The sequence below is a fragment of the Ictidomys tridecemlineatus genome, chromosome 7, assembly GCF_052094955.1.
Source record: "Ictidomys tridecemlineatus isolate mIctTri1 chromosome 7, mIctTri1.hap1, whole genome shotgun sequence".
Taxonomy (NCBI): Eukaryota; Metazoa; Chordata; class Mammalia; order Rodentia; family Sciuridae; genus Ictidomys; species Ictidomys tridecemlineatus.
This window is the reverse complement of record NC_135483.1, coordinates 131,921,790-131,940,608: the sequence shown is the minus strand read 5'-3', so window position 1 is coordinate 131,940,608 and position 18,819 is coordinate 131,921,790. Positions and strand designations below refer to the sequence as shown.

General features: G+C 32.3%; 1 protein-coding gene across 2 annotated transcripts in view; it reads right to left on the bottom strand.

Annotated features, from left to right (window-relative positions):
- The window catches only part of Gca (grancalcin), a 46,474-nt gene that overhangs the window by 10,197 nt on the left and 17,458 nt on the right, over positions 1 to 18,819 (bottom strand). Inside the window, exons 1-8 of one of the 2 annotated variants that reach the window (XM_005315734.5) lie at positions 17,550 to 17,717; positions 14,350 to 14,505; positions 9,873 to 9,942; positions 6,170 to 6,213; positions 5,734 to 5,881; positions 2,515 to 2,628; positions 2,154 to 2,212; positions 794 to 1,501 (exon numbers count right to left, since the gene is read on the bottom strand). In XM_005315734.5, the coding sequence (XP_005315791.1) occupies positions 1,475 to 1,501; positions 2,154 to 2,212; positions 2,515 to 2,628; positions 5,734 to 5,881; positions 6,170 to 6,213; positions 9,873 to 9,942; positions 14,350 to 14,505; positions 17,550 to 17,576 (645 nt within the window). In that variant the 5' untranslated portion in view covers positions 17,577 to 17,717 and the 3' untranslated portion in view covers positions 794 to 1,474. Of the gene's footprint in view, positions 1 to 793; positions 1,502 to 2,153; positions 2,213 to 2,514; positions 2,629 to 5,733; positions 5,882 to 6,169; positions 6,214 to 9,872; positions 9,943 to 14,349; positions 14,506 to 17,549; positions 17,718 to 18,819 lie in introns of those variants that run through there. The other variant, XM_021729162.3, reaches the window with a different exon arrangement.

The following is an 18,819-nucleotide window of genomic DNA, read 5'->3' as shown; positions in this document are numbered from 1 at the left end:
GGACAAAACTATACAGATTATTTTTGATCCATTATTATTAAACTAAGTGAATTTGACAGCAAATTATAAAAAACTGTCATTGTCAAATAATTATATATTTCTTCCTTTCTTTTAAAATTTATGATTTTTAAAAGTAAAAGGTAATTTTCAATTCATTTATAAAAGGTTTTTTTTTCCAAGATGGACTATCACCCATCTTCCATCCTTTACAAAATATGGAGTTTTAGAAAAACTGTATGTTAATTTGGTTACCAGCCAGACTAAAATTATATCGATTTATAGTCACCTTCAGGCTGGAAGATGTTCAGATAAAGTGTGAGAAAAACATGTGGTTTATTAAATCTTCATTAAGAAAGACTTAGGTTGTTTGCCAAGAAAGAAACTACATTAATTATGACAGCTTATGCCAGGGATCTCAATGTTAAGAAATTGGTGACTCTGCTTTATAATTTCTGTAGTAAAACCACCAAGAAATGTTGTTGTGGTGTCTCCTATACCCAATAACCCATATTACAAAGATATAATCAGAATAGTTATTGATTTACTAATATTAAAGCCACTTGCTAATGTAGTCAAATAACCCAAACTTACAACTTTGTAATATCTAAATACAGGCATAGCTTACTTGATTTAGAACTTTATAAACAGTTGACATAATAATATCAACTCAGTACAAATTTGAAAGTTGACGATTTCTCAAAAATGTGTCATTACCCCAATCTAGACTTAGAGAAAAATGAAATTTCAGGTTATGTATGTTTTCACTAATGAAATACAAGGCAGAAGGAAAATCTGGTTTTTAAAGAACTTTTTATTTCACAGTAGACAGTATAATATATTGAAGAAAACTATGCAGTGCAAAAAAATTTTAAAAAGGAAAAGCAATGCCTACTGTAGTTTTTTTCTATAGATTCAAATTAGGATACATTTGTAGTAACTGCAATTTTCTTCTTCATAGGCAAAAACTTAAAAGGTTATGTTCTTTGATTATGTGATCAAAGAACAAATCCTACAACAAAGATGGCACAAAATCCAGACTTTCCCTTCTAGCTGACCCTCAAACACCTACCTCTACAAATACAATTCAAAAGTGTAATCTGTATCTCTCATATAAATATAAATTTATCTAAGCTTTAGTCATTGGCTTCTTTACATAATCTTACATAATTTCATTAGTACATTCCTCTAGGTTTTCACTGTTAAAAATTAAGGGTAAGAAGTTTTGACACCAATTAATTCGTGCCAATATTCTACAACAGTGTGCAGATATTTGCAAAATGATAACTTTTGGGGAAAAAAATCTTTATCTTTTCTTGCTTTGAACTATGGATTAAAGTAAAAACACATAGTTAGGAAAAAAATTAAACAAGTAGGATCAGAAAAAGTACCCGAAGTTTTAATTTAAGTTAGTCCAGTTCACTTCTTCCAAGCAAACAAATTCACAGTATTTCTTCTGCTTTCAAATACAAGGCATTCAAATTACCATGGTCCCCTGCAAAAACTAATTACATAAGTAAAATTATCATATGGTAACAATAAAATGCTTTTTAATTGATTATATTGCTTAAAAGATTTTTCATAACAGGAAATGTTTAAGAGTTTCTTAAGGCTTGTAATTGAAGCCAATATATACTAGTAAGGTATTGCTGATTCTATGATTTATATCAGTAAATATAAAAAAGCAGAACCACAATCCTGAAAATGAAAGCACACGTGAACTATCACTTCCCAATAGCTTCAATTAAAAAAAAAAAACTAGAATCATGTTAAACAGTAAACATTTGAAATGAGGAAGAAACAGCTTTATAATTTGTCAGAGATTAAAATATCCCATCTCTCTGAGAATTAAGATCTGCCAAAATAAACTACTCTTAATGGAAATGACAGTTTTTACCCTAAAGATTATCTGGAAGATAAACTGACCAAAAACCGGTCATTAAATTTTAAAGTACATTTAGGTTTAAAAAATGAAAAAATAAAAGATATTTGTAGTAATTTTGAATGTTATCTATGCATTCAGCTGATAAATAAAAGAAACAATATGGTATATAAAATGAATTACTTCCCACATTTATACCCTAAATCACTTACTTTTTTGGACAACTAAGAACACATTTAGAACACAGTAGCAAAGTGGCAAGCAAGATACTTACGTCATCATAAATTAAGTTCACACACCCTTGTTGCAAGTGGTCTCTTCTCCTAAAGAAATCTTTACACAAAAAATACTTTTAATATTATAATTTAAAATCTATAATTTCAAATATATAATGTCTCCAAGTACAAAGACTCAATAACTTCATATTGATTAAATCTAAAGTGATTTAATATTCCAAGCAACTGAGAGATGAAGGAAACTCCAAAACTGAGCTAAAATAATTTTTCAACATTTTTATTATTAAATATTGAAAACTTAAAACTAATTAGATGTAATAGTAAATAGGTAACATAGAAAGGGTGGACATGTTATAAGGAAACAACATAATATTGAATCAATTTTTAAATGGTCAATACCTGTCAATGCTCGAAGCTTCACACAGCAAGCAACGTAATCATCAAAGAAAATTCTGCCATTCTTACTATAACGTCTAACAATAGCAGTTAACGTTTGAGGACTCAGCCTATAGCCTAAAAAAAGAGATGGATAAAGTATAATTTCTAAAACTAAACAGCAAAAGAACACAGCAACGTTGCCTTTTTCATTAATGAAGTCATAACATAGATTAACTTTCAAAAGTCATTCCACAAAAAAATATTAAAAATAAAGCACATTAATATTAAAAAAGAATCAAAGGCTTCATTATTAACACCACTAAAGAATACACAAACATCATAATTCTATTCTCACCCAGTAATAAAGTAAAAACTAAGGAAAAAATAATTACCTTTTGTTTTTTAAATGTATTTTGATTTTGATATGTCTAGGTATATTTCCTAGATTTTAACCTTTCAATATTTCAGTTCTGTTTTTATAGTTCCTAAGGAATATCAAAGCAAACTAGGTTCAGTGGTCCACAAACCTGTAATCCCAGCTACTCAGGAGGCTGAGGAAGGAGAAACACAAATTAAAAGCCTGGGCAAACTAGAGAGGTCCTGTCTCAAAACAAATGACTGGGGATGTAGCTCAGAGATTGAGACCTTGCTCAGCATATGCCAGGTCTGGTTCAAACTCCAGTAATGAAAGAATATCCAAGCAAAGATTCTTAGTGATCTTTTCTATCAATCAAATCCTACATTCCTACATTTCCCATTGACTCTTTTTTAATTTGTTCTTATTAGATATACATGACAGTGAGTATATTTGACACTTACATTGAGTATAACTTTTTCTAATTAGGATCCAATTCTTGCGGTTGTACACGATGTAGAAGTTTCGCTGATCATGTATTCATATATGAACATAGGAAAATTATGTCTGATTCATTCTACTGTGTTTCCTATTCCCATCACCCTCCCTTGGGAATTAAAATGCTTACTCCAAAGCAGAAAACAGCTGTGGATATAGCTCAGTGGTAGAACACCTGCCTAGAAATCCTGAGGCCCTAATCCCTGCCACCCCCAAAATAACCTAAAGTGTTATTCTTCCTTGTCTTCCAAACTTTGTTTCTTCACATATTTTGTACTATTTCTTTGGTTCTTTATTCCAGTCTTGTTGTCTCCAGAATTCTTTCTGTGTACTCCTATCATCAAAATGTTTCTTCTGATCATTCACCTCCAGTATCTTTGTGTTCTTAAATTCTATACATATATTGTTTTTTTCCAAAAAGACACTTATAAACCATTTTTATTATTAATTATAGGGAAGTAAGGAAAACAACATACTTACATATATGTTTTAAAATATTTCTATAAGAAGATTTATTTCCTTTCAAATGATTTTTAATTTGACAAAAGATCAAAACATATTTGTCATGTACAATGAAACCTGATGCCTTTAAAAACTTATTTCTTCCCTTTACCCTTTTCCTTACATTCAATGCTCTTTTTTTTTCTCATTCCACATTTTTTATTGGTGCATTATAAAATTCAGTGCTCTTACAGGCTATCTAAATTGGTAGTGACATTTGGAAGGACAGTGAACTAAATCAGTGTGGTATGATTGATTGCAAAGCTGCTCTGTTAGGAGGTAAATATCTGTGGAAGATAAAGTATTCATTCTCTGGTATCTTCAGCCATAATATTCAAAAATGGAGACTGGAGCTCAGGTGATTTAATACCCTACCTATAGCAGACCTGTGTATGAGCACAGTAACAGTGTTGGGCACATTCTCCCATCGTGATGTTCTAGCATGATTTAGGGGCCCCTCCCTCCAAATTATCACTAACCTTCCTTCCAATTTTCCTTCTCTTTTCTGTTTTCCCCTTCTCTTTCTTTGAAATATATTGGGAAGAAAACTCCTATAAGTATGCAGTTAGCTTATATTATTAATCAACACCCGAAGCAGCTTTAGCATATAGTACTGTTTGACTACTTATCTTTTACAATATACATAAAAACTGAAATTTTAAAAAAATGAGATGAAAACCAGAAATGTTAATTAATATGTTATATTTGCTATACTCCTAGGATGGTCCTTCAAATTTAATGAGATGCACAAATGTAAGAACAGAATGTTCCATCTGAAGTTGTAATAATGTGTAACACAGGAAACTTGTTAAAAAATATAAAATGAGAGAAATAGCAAAACATGAAAACTACTATAGTTTTATGAAAATGCATTTTGAGTACGATCTGGATAGGTAATATCCAGATAAAATTCCTAAAATTTTCCCATAGTACTCTCAGCAATATCATTTGAATATTTCAGTCCACTTCTTTCTTACATTTAACTGTCCACTTGAATGCTTAGAAAATGTTCTTTTAGTCTAAAGATTATATTACTTTTCTAACATTTTGCTGAATAAAAGACGCAGTTTAATCCATTAGGTATTAAGGCTCTATTAATGAACTATACATTGTTATATGTCCAGTACTGTCCCTAATAAATAAATTATCTATTTAAAACATAAAACAAAAATATCACTAGTTTGAGTTCTTTAAATTATATTTCAGATAAGTCCCTATAAATTAAGTCCAGATGTTAATTTTCAAAAAGTTAATTTTCATACAAACATTTTGATTAGAAATAATTACAAATAAAAGTACAGGATAAGAAAAATAAAGTTTCTTAAAACTCAATTAACTGTAAACAAATTTAGCAACTTTGTGTATTTTTCTCTTTCAAAAGCAGACCAAGAAAGAACCTTAGCTTATTAGAAATTATAATGAAATAAAGTTACATTCTTTCAAAATATTCAAAAATGCCATCTCCCATTTTGAGGTATATTGTTACATTTTTGTGTTTTATTACGTAAGTGAAGAAGGGGAAAAGCATGGTTTTGGGTGCTGAAAAATTAAACTCTGATATAGAAATTTGTGATTGAGATTAATTTTGTTCCCAAATTACATATCCTTCTCAAGCAACCAAAGAATACAGTGGTGAGTATTAACCATTGAAGAATAAATTTAAACATACCCAAGAAATTTAGAATAAAATGGAAGATCAACATTTGGAAAAAATCATAGTTAATATAATTTTGACAACGTTGTTAGTCAGAATTTACCTGCAACTTTACTTCAACTAGAGAACTCTAGTGAAAAATATAGCCCTCATTACGGTAGTAAACTGAGAATTAAGATTCATATGTTCAAAGATGACCTGTACAGACTTGACAGAATTTTAATATTCTTACCCATAATAGCAATGGCTTGACTCAGCTCATGATGCTCTACTGTGCCACTTCGGTCTTGATCAATGGTCATGAAGTTCTGTTTCCAGGCATTAAGAGCTGCCCAAAGCTCCTTGAATTCATTAAACCCCATTTTTCCTGTGTAATCTCTCTGATAGTTTTGTTAATGAATATAAGTTTTGGGATCTGAGAAAATGAACCTGACCCAAACTCTGTATCATTGGCTAAAAAATAAGTATGCATCTACAAAGGTAGTCTAAATCAGCATATGAATAGTTTTCTGCATAAAAACATAAATGTCTATAGACAGCTAACAGGATCTCAAAAATATTTTTAAATTCTAGTTTACTAATTGGTTGTCACTTAAAACTAACAATGGGCTTAATATTCATAAAGTAATAACTATATTCTATTCTTTTCTTTTTTCATTCAAGGATACATCCAACATGGCAATCATAATTCTGCAGGTTTCCAAACTGAAGGCTGAAAGACAGTGAATATTTAACTGAAGTCTGCTCAATTTTGTCTATGTAAAATTATGACAATCTTTATTTCCAAAAGAAAATATTTTAAAATTGCCCCAAATACACAATCACCATAATTAACAACCTTCTTTGAATGTTGAGCATTTGTAGGGAAAAAAAAAGGCTATGTCTTCAAATTACTCATCTCATGATGGATAAGCAATTGCAAAATAATGAAAAATTACAGAGCTATAGGTGTCACAGGTGTTTAAAGCACAAGGCTTTGCCTGGGGCCTAGAGACAGGAAGGGCTTCAGTCTTCCAATACAAATGCTGACTGGGGTTTAAGTAGAAGCTTGACTTATACTCAGAAATCACAAAGTGTAAAAGATTTAAGAGTACTCATAAGTAGCATATGAGTACCTCAGAAAAACAAACAAGAGCCAGATACTAACCTCTTCAATACCACTCAAAAGACTAATTAAGGTCACTGAAGGATTTTAAGAAGCAAAAGAGAAATTCTATATTTTCCATTTTAAGGACTTCAGTTTATAATGAATAGACTCTAAAGTGAGATTATACAGAGGGAGGAAAAGCATTTGGTGGATTATTTCAATGACCAAAAAAAGAAGAAAATGAGCCTCTGAGCTGAAGCCACTGTCCCCCTTTCCCACTGCAAGGGAGAGGGGAGAAGGAAGAAGAAACCAACACAAACTATCTTAAAGTCAGGGCTTAATAGACATAGTAACACTTTCACACTGATAGTACTAGAAAGAGCCCACTAGATAAACTTCAAATTTTCTAATCCTTATTACAATTTCATTCAACCACTATGCTGATTTATTTTGAGAAGAATTATATCACCACTTTTCACTTAGGCCTACAAAAATCTTACTAGAAACTCGTTAATATGAATGAGTAAGTGGATAAATAATTTTTAAAATTAATTTCACTTTATGCTACTTGATGACATATTTTTAAAGTTTTAAAAAGAAAATTACATCAGCTAAATTTTAGACTAAGGATAAATTATAAAATATTCTACAAGTTAAAAGAGATGATTTTCATGAAACATTTAATAAAAAATGCCTGTGCTAAAGTTATTGGTAACAGTGTTTTTGAATTGACAACTCAATGCTGAATGAGAACTCGCTATGAATTAGGTAGTGAAAGTTATGCGATTTCACATAAACATACCAAATGTATAACAGTCTTAATTTTTGAAATAAAGAAACTGAGGCCCAGAAAGATAGCTTCCCATGTTCAGAGCTAACAAATAGAAGAATCAGGACTAAAGTCAATGTTCCTTCATATAAAAACTACTGGAGGGGAGTTGTTAATATAAAAAATTTCTGAAATGGTATTCCATCTTTTGGCCAAGTAAATAATATCCATTTTGCTTTAAAATTAACTTGACATACATTCACAAAGTGGGAGAATCAGAATGGGTAATAATACATGGCCAAAATTAAACAGACAAATAAGCACATCTTCAATCCGAGAATATAATCATGTATGTAAAGATAAAACATTTTTGACAAAGAGTAGAGAGAATTTTAATTCAAGAAAGTTGATAGGTTTTTACTTCCTCCCCATAACCCAACAGAATGGACAGCTATTTTAAAATATAAAAATCTATAGAGAAAAAGAGAATGAGAGAGGAAACAACAGGAAAATACAATGTAAGTTATAAAGTCAAAGGACATGAATTAAGTAATGTTTACTCAAAAAGAGAAAAGCTCAGAAGCAACTTAGTTACCTTAGGAAAGACTCCAAGTGTCATAAATTGAATTGGCAGTACTTCTGAAAACATGAGTGAAGGTATAAATACAAACAGAATTGTGTAATGTCCACATAGGAGAATTTAAAGGCCCCAATCACCTCCTTGTCTCTATTTGGTTTGATAGCTCTGACTCCTAAACCTAGCAGAATTTGGTTCTCTGGAGAATTCTCTGGACTGTAGTATATCAGGCACAGCTGGGATGGGATATCTACTAAACACAAGGCAATTAATTGAATATTTACAAAAGTTTTGAGAACCCAGTGGACTCCATTTCATCTCCCTTGCAGTCAGAAGATAAACTGGATAACCATTCCCAAAGGAAATCACTAAAGATACCAACACTCAAAGTTACACAATAGAACTGCCCAAATGAAAAACCATGCACTGAGGCCCATGATCAAAATTTAACCATGATGTCAGGACTTATAATCAGCATTTTAGCAAAGCATGAGCAACAAAAGTATCATCAAGCACCTGAGAAAAGACATGAAAGATAACCAAACAAACAAACTGGGGATATAAAAACAATTTTGTAAAAAATAACAGGCACAGGGAAAGAAAAAACTCAAGGATATTAATAGTCTTTGAGAGAGTTAAAAAAAAATATAGTCAAAACAAAAGACTCAATAGAAGTTTTAGAAAATAAAGTTGAGGACATTTCCCAAACAGTATAAGAATAAAAGAGGGCTGGGGATACAGCTCTGTTGGTAAAATGCTTGCCTCGCATGCACAAAGCCCTGGGATCAATCCCCAGCACCACACACACACACACACACACACACACACACACACACACACACACAACAACAACAAAAAAAAAGAATAAGTAGAAGACCTAGTTCAAATAACATGCAATATAGAAAGAGAAAACATCAGTGAAGAATATTACCCATAACTAAAGTAAATAAGTTTCCAGAGTAAGCACACATGCACTGAGTTCCCCACAGAATACCACTAAGTAAAGCATTATGGAATTTCTGAACACTGGGAACAAAGAGAAGATCTCCCAAGCTTCTGGAGAACAAAAGCAAATCACATATGGGCCTGAAGTGTAAAGATAGAACAACAATGGAAGCTGAAAACAATTAAGTAATACCTCTAAAATTCAATATGAAAATGATTTGTAACCCAGGACTCTATACCTGACCTAAAATCCCTCCATTCTGAAGATAGAATTAAATCTTTTTAATATACATAAGGTCACCAAAATTTACCACTTTTATTTTACCTAATGATAAATTTCATTGAAATAAGAGATTGTATTTTTTTTTTAAGTGGAAAGCAAAGTGTCAGGAGATTGAGTGAAGAGGCCAACCAACTCGAGAAAACAAAGACAGCTCCAGAATGAAGGTGAAAGAATGTCAGTATGAGAATCACACACAAAAAACAGAGCACACTGGAAAGTTCCAGGTTGATAAGAAAGATAGAATACTTAACCTTATTAATTTCAAGAAAAGCAAAAAGTTATATAAAAAGGAAAAGTAATCATATATTGTCACAAGACAAAGTTATAAACAGTATGTACATACCAAAAAAAAAAAAATACACATTACCTAACCAAAATTACCATACCACCATATTGTACTATGGGAGACTGGGACGTACTCCTGTGTGAAGGGAAGGGACAGGGTTACCTCAAGGTTGAAAGAGAATTTAATCCTCTCAATTCGAGAAGAATCAGCTCTTATATAAGTGATTAATGTTGGGAAGAAAGGAATGTACAAGGAACAGATTATATTCATAACTGAACCATTTGGCTGAACCATCTCTTTAAACCATGTGCATATATAGCTGCTATGAAATTTTTAAATATGTACTCTAATTATGGGGATACAAAAAACTAGAAAATGAATATCCTATTCCAATTTCAACAAAAGGGGGTGGGGAAGATCTTACGAGAATAAGTTCCACTGATTCCAGACTGTGTCAAACATTTCTGAAGTTCCTCAGCATCCACTTCACCATCCTGTTAAAACAATAATGATAACCTTATTTAATGTTTAGTTATATAAAAGCATATTAAAATGTTAATTAATTAACTATGGTAGCTCAATCATGAAATATGCATTTCTCAGAATACTGGTATCAACTTCAAAATTCTAAAAAGAATTATCAACCGCAAAAGCATATTACAGAACATAATGCAATGAATCATTTCCTCTACTTCTGAAAAAAACAGCACATTCACTCTGTTCTATCACAGTTCAAAACAATATATTGTGAAAGTCACTGAATCTCTAATTAAAATAGAAAAATCCATAAAACGTTTTTAAAAAGTTCTCACAAACATTCCCAGTCATGGTCATTTTTGGAAGGAACTATGTCTAAAGAAAAACTTCATATTGAATGTTTTACTGGCAGGGAAACATATCCTTTTCGATCTCACAATTACCTCTAGTGAAATTTTATAGTCCTCTGTATTGTGTAGCTATTCTGATTAGTGTCCAAACATTCCTGTTTGAATTTATTGGAAATGACAATGGAAATGAAACAGAGTATTCTCCTTACGTTTCAGTACCTAATCCTATTTTCTACACAAATATACAGTAAGGTAATTCACTTGGAAATATCACATACATTGGCATAGATGCAAAACAAGAGCTATGAGAAAAGATTAAAAAGGTAAATTTAAGACACATGCTTCATAAAAAAAAGAAATGAACAAATACTTTAGAAAAAACTTCTAAGAAGTATTTAAGTAGTCACATTCAACTAGATCTTTAACAATGAACCTGCAAACACAATTCCAGTGGTTCTAATAGAAATTTAAAAATACTGAGTAATATTCTTCTCAATGAAGCATCCTTACAGTCATCTCTGCTTAGAATATCTGAGTGTTCCTTCCTAGGTCCTACATACTTTGGGGATCTTTATTAAATTTTAAATTCTATAGTAATAAAATTATACCTTAAAAAATACCTATTTCCTTAGACTTGTAGCTACATTACAAATACTTTCTTCCAGTTATAGGAACTTTAGAAGAACTTTGGGGCACATTTTATTTAACCAACATTTACCCACCTCCCTATTAGAAGTCCCGAAGCAACTGTTTCAAATGATTATTATATTACAAACCTCTTTCAAAAACTTCATGTTCTGAGCAAAAAGTCACTAGTAAAACACTCTACTAATTAATTTGGAGAGCTGCCACTGTCAATACCATTTCTGTGAAATAACAGACACAAATGCCATGCTACTGTCAATGATGGCACACTAAACTTAAAAAGACTCTTTTACAAACTATTAGAAGAGGCAAAGGAAGAAAATGACTTATCTTTCTTTTTGATTTTTTTTTTAAAAAATGTCTTTTAGCACACAAAAAGTGATGTAGTTATAAATTATCTTTTCTTTAACTCTTCTTAAGTGGAAAAATGCCATTCTACTTGATGATTAAATTAATGAGAAGTTACTGAGCCTCATGAATTTTTTCCCATTTATAAAAACAATGTATCACGTAGAAAGCACAAGAATGCAAAGAATGGAATGTATAGACCACACAAACATGAAGTTTTCAAGAAAAATGTAAGTGTACTGAAAATCTACACCAATCCAATTAAAATGAAGAGCAACAAATCCTGTCAGATGATATTTTCTGTTCAAGCACCAGTCTCTTCCGTAACATTTCACACAAAAGTTTCTCACCAGCCTCTTCCGTAATATTTCACACTTTTCCCAAACTGAGTATTTCTCTAAATTCTACACTTCTAGACAATGATGAAGGATCCAAAGGGTGTGGAGGTTCTTTACGATGAAAGAACATTTATAGAAAAAGCAGACTTGGAAAAAATGCTAGTTGAAAAGATACGAAACAAAATTTATTGCAAATTTTAGTTGAAACACATAAAAGTTATTTTAGGATCCTTTTTATGAATGGAATGAAAACTACAAAACAGCTCACTATTTCCTCTCCCACAAAATAAAACAGCTTTAAACTCTGTGTGCCACATTTCCATGTGCTCATTTATCTGCAAAGGCCTAAGCTCCCCTCACCCACTGCTCTGCCTAGAAGGATACACTGTAGATAAGTCAATTATATGTCTTGTTCTTCAGAAGTGAAGGTGTACTCTTCCTAAGAAAAACAATATCTACTATTTTACCAGGGTTAAGAATCAGATGCTATAAAATGCAGGACATCATCCATTAATTGCCTCAAGAAGTCCCATACAGTGGGACTCTGATTTTTTTTTTTTTCTTTACACTTCCTTTGGCATTACGGTGTGCTACTTTCGTGGCACATCAATAGGTGAACAAGAACCTTCACATGTTCAGCTATATAGAAGTTCTCTGAACCCCGTCTTTTCGGGTTCAGATTTCATAGCATCAGAATGATTGCTAATAGACTAGGTAAGAAAATCCAGCAAGGCCTAAAATTCAGACTCTACTTGGCCTCTGTGTAGCATTCCTGAGTATTTCTCTAAATTCTACACTTCTAGACAATGAAGAAGGAACCAAAGGGTGTGGAGGTTCTTTACAATGGGTGAGAACTCCTCTGGAATAAGAGTCTTATGATCTCCTGTCAGATAAGATAAGTCAGAGAATAAAGAAAATTATGGCCATATAAGAACACGGAAAAGTTTCTGTGACTTCCTTGGGGAAGAGAAATTCTAGTTTCTATGCCCTATATCCTGCCTCAGGGAAGGCATTATGACCTAGGAACCATGGGAAAAAAATATACAAAAATATAAATAAATATATAACACATATAAATATCAAAATGTCTGTATATGTTATCACACTTATATATGTAAATATACAAATATGTATCACAATTATATTCTTTCCTATCTTCAATACTCAACAATTCTCTTATAAAAAATGCAACTGATATCTCATAAAAATGGATGTGATACATACTTCCATTAAGACCACTTGAACTTTCACAAGATAATGAATATAAAATTACTTTAAAAGGAATAAATTGTGGTATAATAAACAGTAGTTGCAATAGAAATAAAGAAAAAACTTTGCCTGACCACATAATTACTTATTATCACTAAAACTTCGCATGCAAAACTCATGTACCTGAATTGGCAGGTTCATACTTCCCGATTGGTCATAATAAAGCCTGCCTTCTACATACTTATTCAAATTTATTAGAGATTAATAACATGCTAATACTATAATATATCATTAAGATAATAATTTCTGTAATTTTTTGTTAAAGATAGAAAAATATGCCCTAATATGATTATATAGATAATCTTTTTGAAAGACTGAACAGTCATATAAATTAAAAAAAATCACTAAAAATGACATAAATCCTTCTGTGGAAAAATGTAATTGCTCAACTTGAATAAATTTATGATATTTTGAGGTGATTTCCTATTTATAATACTGTTTGACATACTTGGGTTTCAAATTACACACACACACACACACACAAACACATACACACAAACACTTCTTTTTAACGGAATGAGTGGCAAAGTTAAAATATTGTTCCCTAGACTAAATACTAATTGCTGTAAATATCTCTTACCTTCCCTTAAATTTGTAATACTCATCCTTGTTTGCTATAAAAGGGTGTTCAGACTAAATGTAATTAGCTTTAGATTATCAATCTCTCCAAGGGAATAGAATTCTTCTCATTGTCAAACATAGGGAAGATATTAAGAAGATTTAAGTGAGAGATAAGATAGTTCAAAATAAGAAAACACCTAAGTACTATAATACTTATGTTTTGATGATGTACTTAACTACTAATAACAAAATCCCTTTGTCAAATAATGTCAGCAAGAAAAGTGTTGGTCTATTTTCTGAAGCTATATAACTGAGGCTGTGTAACTTATAAAGAAAAGAGGTTTTTTTTTGCTTTCTGGAAGCTAGGTAAAGCACAGGCATCAGCTCTTCTTTGTAAGGACCAGGTGTGAAGACCAGAGACAAATGTGTGAGAGAGAAAAATGGGAGGTGATTGACTCACTTCAAAACAATCCACTCCAATGTGAAATAACTAACCCACTCTTTCAAGAATCTCCTTTATCCTTTGATGAAGATGGAGACCACATGACCTAAAGGCCTCTTAAAGGCACTACTACCTCTCAGTACCACTGCACTGGCATGTAAATTTCAACATGAGTTTTGGTGGTGACAAACAACATCAAACCTTAGAAGACATCCTACTATGTAAGGAAGAATTAGATTTTTCTACTTTGAACATCTTTCCTCTTTCAATTGATTTAAAGTGACTTTTTAAAATAAAATAATTATGACTGCCCTCATCTCGGGTCTCAAGAACAAAATCAGCCTAGATAAAATTAAAACATAAGTTCCATATGCATTTAAACTGATATACTAAGTGAAATACTTGACATTTCTTTTGAATACCAATCATTTTTTTAAAACTAACACTTGTGCAATAATTTTAGCACCTTACCTGTCCAGCAACAGCAGTGAAATAATTCCACATAGCATCATCAGCTGAAGAATAATTGTCTGAATATGCTGGGTACCCAGAGTAACCACCAGGGAACATGTTTGGACCTGTTCCTGGCATTTGCATTCCTGGCATCTGACCACTAAAATTTCCAAACTACAAGAGTAAAAGAGAAGAAGATAAATAATACAAAAATTATCCATTAAAGTGGCTTCAAATAAAATATGTATTGAAAGTCCATTGAAAAGTAAAAATATAGTTACCCAAAGCTCCCAAACATAATTATCACAAAAGCTTAAGCTACACAATACTAGGTAACTAACATTAAGACAGAGTTCATTGGGATTTGTTATTCAGCATTAAAAGTAGTTAAGAGCTGGAGTATAGCTCAATGGTAGAGAGCTTGTCTAGCATGTGTGAGGCACTGGGTTCAATCCTCAGCACCACATAAAAATAAATAAATAAAGGTATTGTGTCCATCTACAAGTAAAAAATTTTTAAAAAATAGTTAAAAAAAATCAGCCACTAAGAACTTAATTCAACAAAAGAATATAAGGTATAATTTTTAAAGTTTACCATCATCATCATTGAAATAAATGAAGGTAAAACATGTAAGATTTCTCATATAGTGAAACTCAGAATTATACCTCAAGACACATACTTAGAAAAAAAATGTGGTCAATACAATGAAACTGGGACCTAATCATGGGAAACTGCTTATAGCTCAAATATCCTCTCCACCATAAAAAGATTTATTTTTTAAAAAATTAAGATGACAAGAAAAAAATCCAGTGACAACTCCACTCCAATACTAATATATTATAATAGCCCAATACTAATATATTACAATAGTCCACTCCAATACTAATAATAATCCAATACTAATATATTACAATAGTCCACTCCAATACTAATAAGAAAAATAATAATACCAATGAAATAATAATATTAGGCAGTTAATATTTATTGAGGGCTTTTTATATGCCATGTACCACTCTAAGTACTTCCATTGATTATTTTATTAAATTTTCCCAACTCCATAAGATATAAAAGTATTTTGTTCTTTTTGCAGTTGAGGTTCTAAAACTTCAAGATCTCCTGAACTGGTCAAGGTCAAATAGCTAGTAAGAAATAGACCATGTATTCAAATATACTTACCCTCAGAGACGTGGATAAACCCTATCCACATTTATTTCATGCTATGGCTATGGTTTCTCTCTTATTTACTGTTCATTTTGGGACATGGCATATGCTTTCAATACCTTAGAAAAACATTTTGCTCAGAATTTTTGTGAGTCCAGAGAGAAAGAAGTAGTAGATTATAAACTTATTCCATTAAACAAAAATCTTGACCTGAAGGCTGAAAAGAGGTTGCCATAAGTCAGAAAGAAAAAAAAAATTCAAGTAGGAGGAAGAAAAAATATAATGAAAATATGTATAAATTAAAATTTTAAATTTTATTTCCTGTGAAAATTTTTATTATAAAATTAGTACAATGAAAATAATACAATTTTGATTAAAAAACTCTTACTAAACAAGTAAAAAAGTATTAGAAAAGCATTTAAAAAGATGAATCATTTACTGGGTCAGATAAAAGTATACTTTCAAAAAGGTCTAACAGCTACCATTTTATATTTTGTTAAATATAAAAATATTAATTTAGGTCTATATTGACTATAGTTAATATGTTTCATAAAACAACTTTAACTTATAAATATATTCCAAATAAAGAAATAATGCATATTTTACCCTTGGATTTTATTCAATGTATCTTAAAAGAGTTCCACTGAAAAGTATTAATTTTACTAATCTATATTGCTTTCTTTGTTTGAGGGTATTTTTGTCCTAGCTACTAATAAGGAGTTGGAGAATAGATGTGAAGAGCTGCTTTTATTTGGATAAGCAGAAAAAAAGCATTTAAATGTTTAAAATATGTTCAGATGTTTCCTTCCATTAAACACAAGCACTCTGATAAAAATGGGGGTAAGGAAGTAGCAAATCCTTTCAATTAATATGTTATTACTATCACCATCATCTGTACCACATACATGAAATTAGGACATCCAACTAGGAGTAAAAGTAACATATATCTAACAGAGACTGCAATCTAATTAAAATATGTAGAAGGTAGTGAAATTTCAAATGCCTCATGGATTCATGCTATTTTGACTAATTTTGAAAGAGATTTTACCTTCCTCAGGCACCTTAAATTTCCTTAGTAACTTAAGGACTGAAAGTAGACATTGGAAAGTGGAAGATGCCAGAGGGAATTCAGGCACATTTTCAAGCAACACAGTTTAGGAACAAGTATGTGTCAGAGTTGAGAGCCTGGAAACCCATTACCTTAAAAAATGATTCTCCCTTAGTCCCAAGGATTAGAATTAATTCCTTCGAACACCACTACCATACACCAGTGTCAATTCCTGGATTAAAATTAATAAAGCATAGTTTCCATTTTTAGGTTTTAAAAAAAAAAGTTAAAATAAAAATAGAAAACAGGCTACCTTCTGCCTGCACCCTAGTGGACCATCCCACACTCTTTTTAAACAAAAAGTATGCTCCAGGCACTTTGAAAATTACTGATAAAAAGGTTGAAGACTTGGATTCCTTTCCAAAAGGAAGGTGCTAGCCACAGGATACTACAATTAAGACTTCTAACTCCCAAAGGTGATGTAGAAAAAACAACTACATGAGAAAGAATAATCTTCACAACTTCAAAAACAAAGTCTAGAAAAACAGATTGCCCTTGCTCTGACAAAAGGTATTCGGGGCATTTAGAGTTCATCTTAACGTATTTGTAAGGAATTTTAAAAATGAGAAGTGGTAAAAATAATTTCAGAAAGAGGATCTGTAACAAAACTGCGTGGAGCAGGGGTGAGAACCCTATAAGATTATTACAAAAGGAGAAGGATGTTTTATTCCTCGGTTCCAAGAAAAGAAATTTCAAAAAACACATTTCACATGGCAACGTCACACTGAGGGTCGACACTTAGGGGTCCTCAAGGATCAGAACACCTGCAGTTCCATTTTAGCCCGCCCAGCCCCTGTTTCCAGCACCACTCAGAGTTCTGTTCCAGGCCCTCTAGTACCAGTCACCAGAGAAGGACGAGGAGGCAGTGGGCGGTCCCGCACGGTGGCACCGCCCGTCGGGCCACACACCCAGAGAGGACCGAGGCCACGAAGAAGTAACCAGGACTCACCCCTCCTCCGTATCCCGGGTAGGCCATGAAGAGCCGATCAAGTGTCACCCAATAGTCACTCTTGAGTTGGCGTTGGCCCTGGTGAGAAAAGCGGGGAAGTGCAGGTGCAGCTCAGGCCGAAAGCCATCCAATCCCCGCGCGTCGCGTTCGCGCGTTCAAGCCCGCCCCCTGAATCCAGCCCCGCCCTACCTAGTTCCGATTGGCTGAGTCTTGCCTTTCACCGACCACACTGCGGGAGCCCGCCCCTTCTCGGAGTCTAGCCTCACTCTCCTCAGTTCTGATTGGCTATCAGGTCTCTTGGCTCAGAGAACCTGTTTGTTCAGCTCTTATTGGCTCACTCAAGTTCTTAACCAACTCCGGATTCTCTAAGCTACAGTTTCCTAAAGTTTCTTTTCTCCCTAGAAAATCAAAACCAGTCAGCACACTTCTACCCTTAGACTCTTCTGCGCTTAGAGTTAGTCATCTTTGAATTTCAAATTTGCAGTTACTAATATTTGCTTTTGTGTAGTATTGATGTCACATCAGAACTTTGAAGTTGTGACCATTGCTATGCCCAAAGGAGAGTACTTCTGCATTAAACCCCACTTGACTCCAAATTTAGGAGTCTGGCCACAGTTGTCAAATGTAACAAATAAAAACATAGGATATCTAGTTAAATTTGATTTTCAAGTAAATAATTAGGGTAAGTCTCAAATATTATACACACGTACACTTATATTTAGAATTTTTTGCTGTTTATAGGTCAGTAATGCACAGTGTCCTGTATATTATCTGGCAGTCCTACCAGTGACTCAACCTTTTGAAAACCCTTATTAAATATTATCTATACCAAAGAATATTTTGCTATTTATCATTTGGTAAAGAGTTAATTTTTAATTTTGATTTTTAAGTAATTGACAAGTCTGCTTTTATCTAGAATACAAATGAAATTTATAGCTCTGAGTTTAAAACAACAAAATAGTCATAGTTTCAGTTTTAAGACAAAACAAAGATGATATTATTTCAAGTTATCACTGAAGAATAAGAGAGGAGCTATTTCAAAAATAAGGATGTTAAAAAGAAGTGTTAACTATTAGCAGATGAAATCAGTCTTGCAAAGCTTAACTATTGTTTAGCTACACCACAGAGGAATATCTTGGACCTTGTGAAACAGTTTTACCAGGAAGAGACAGAGAGAAAGGAAGCTTGAAAATGTACAAGCTATTCTTGAGAAAGTGTCAGTTCCTCTGACACAATAAGAAATACTTTACCAATAAAGTTAAATTACTGG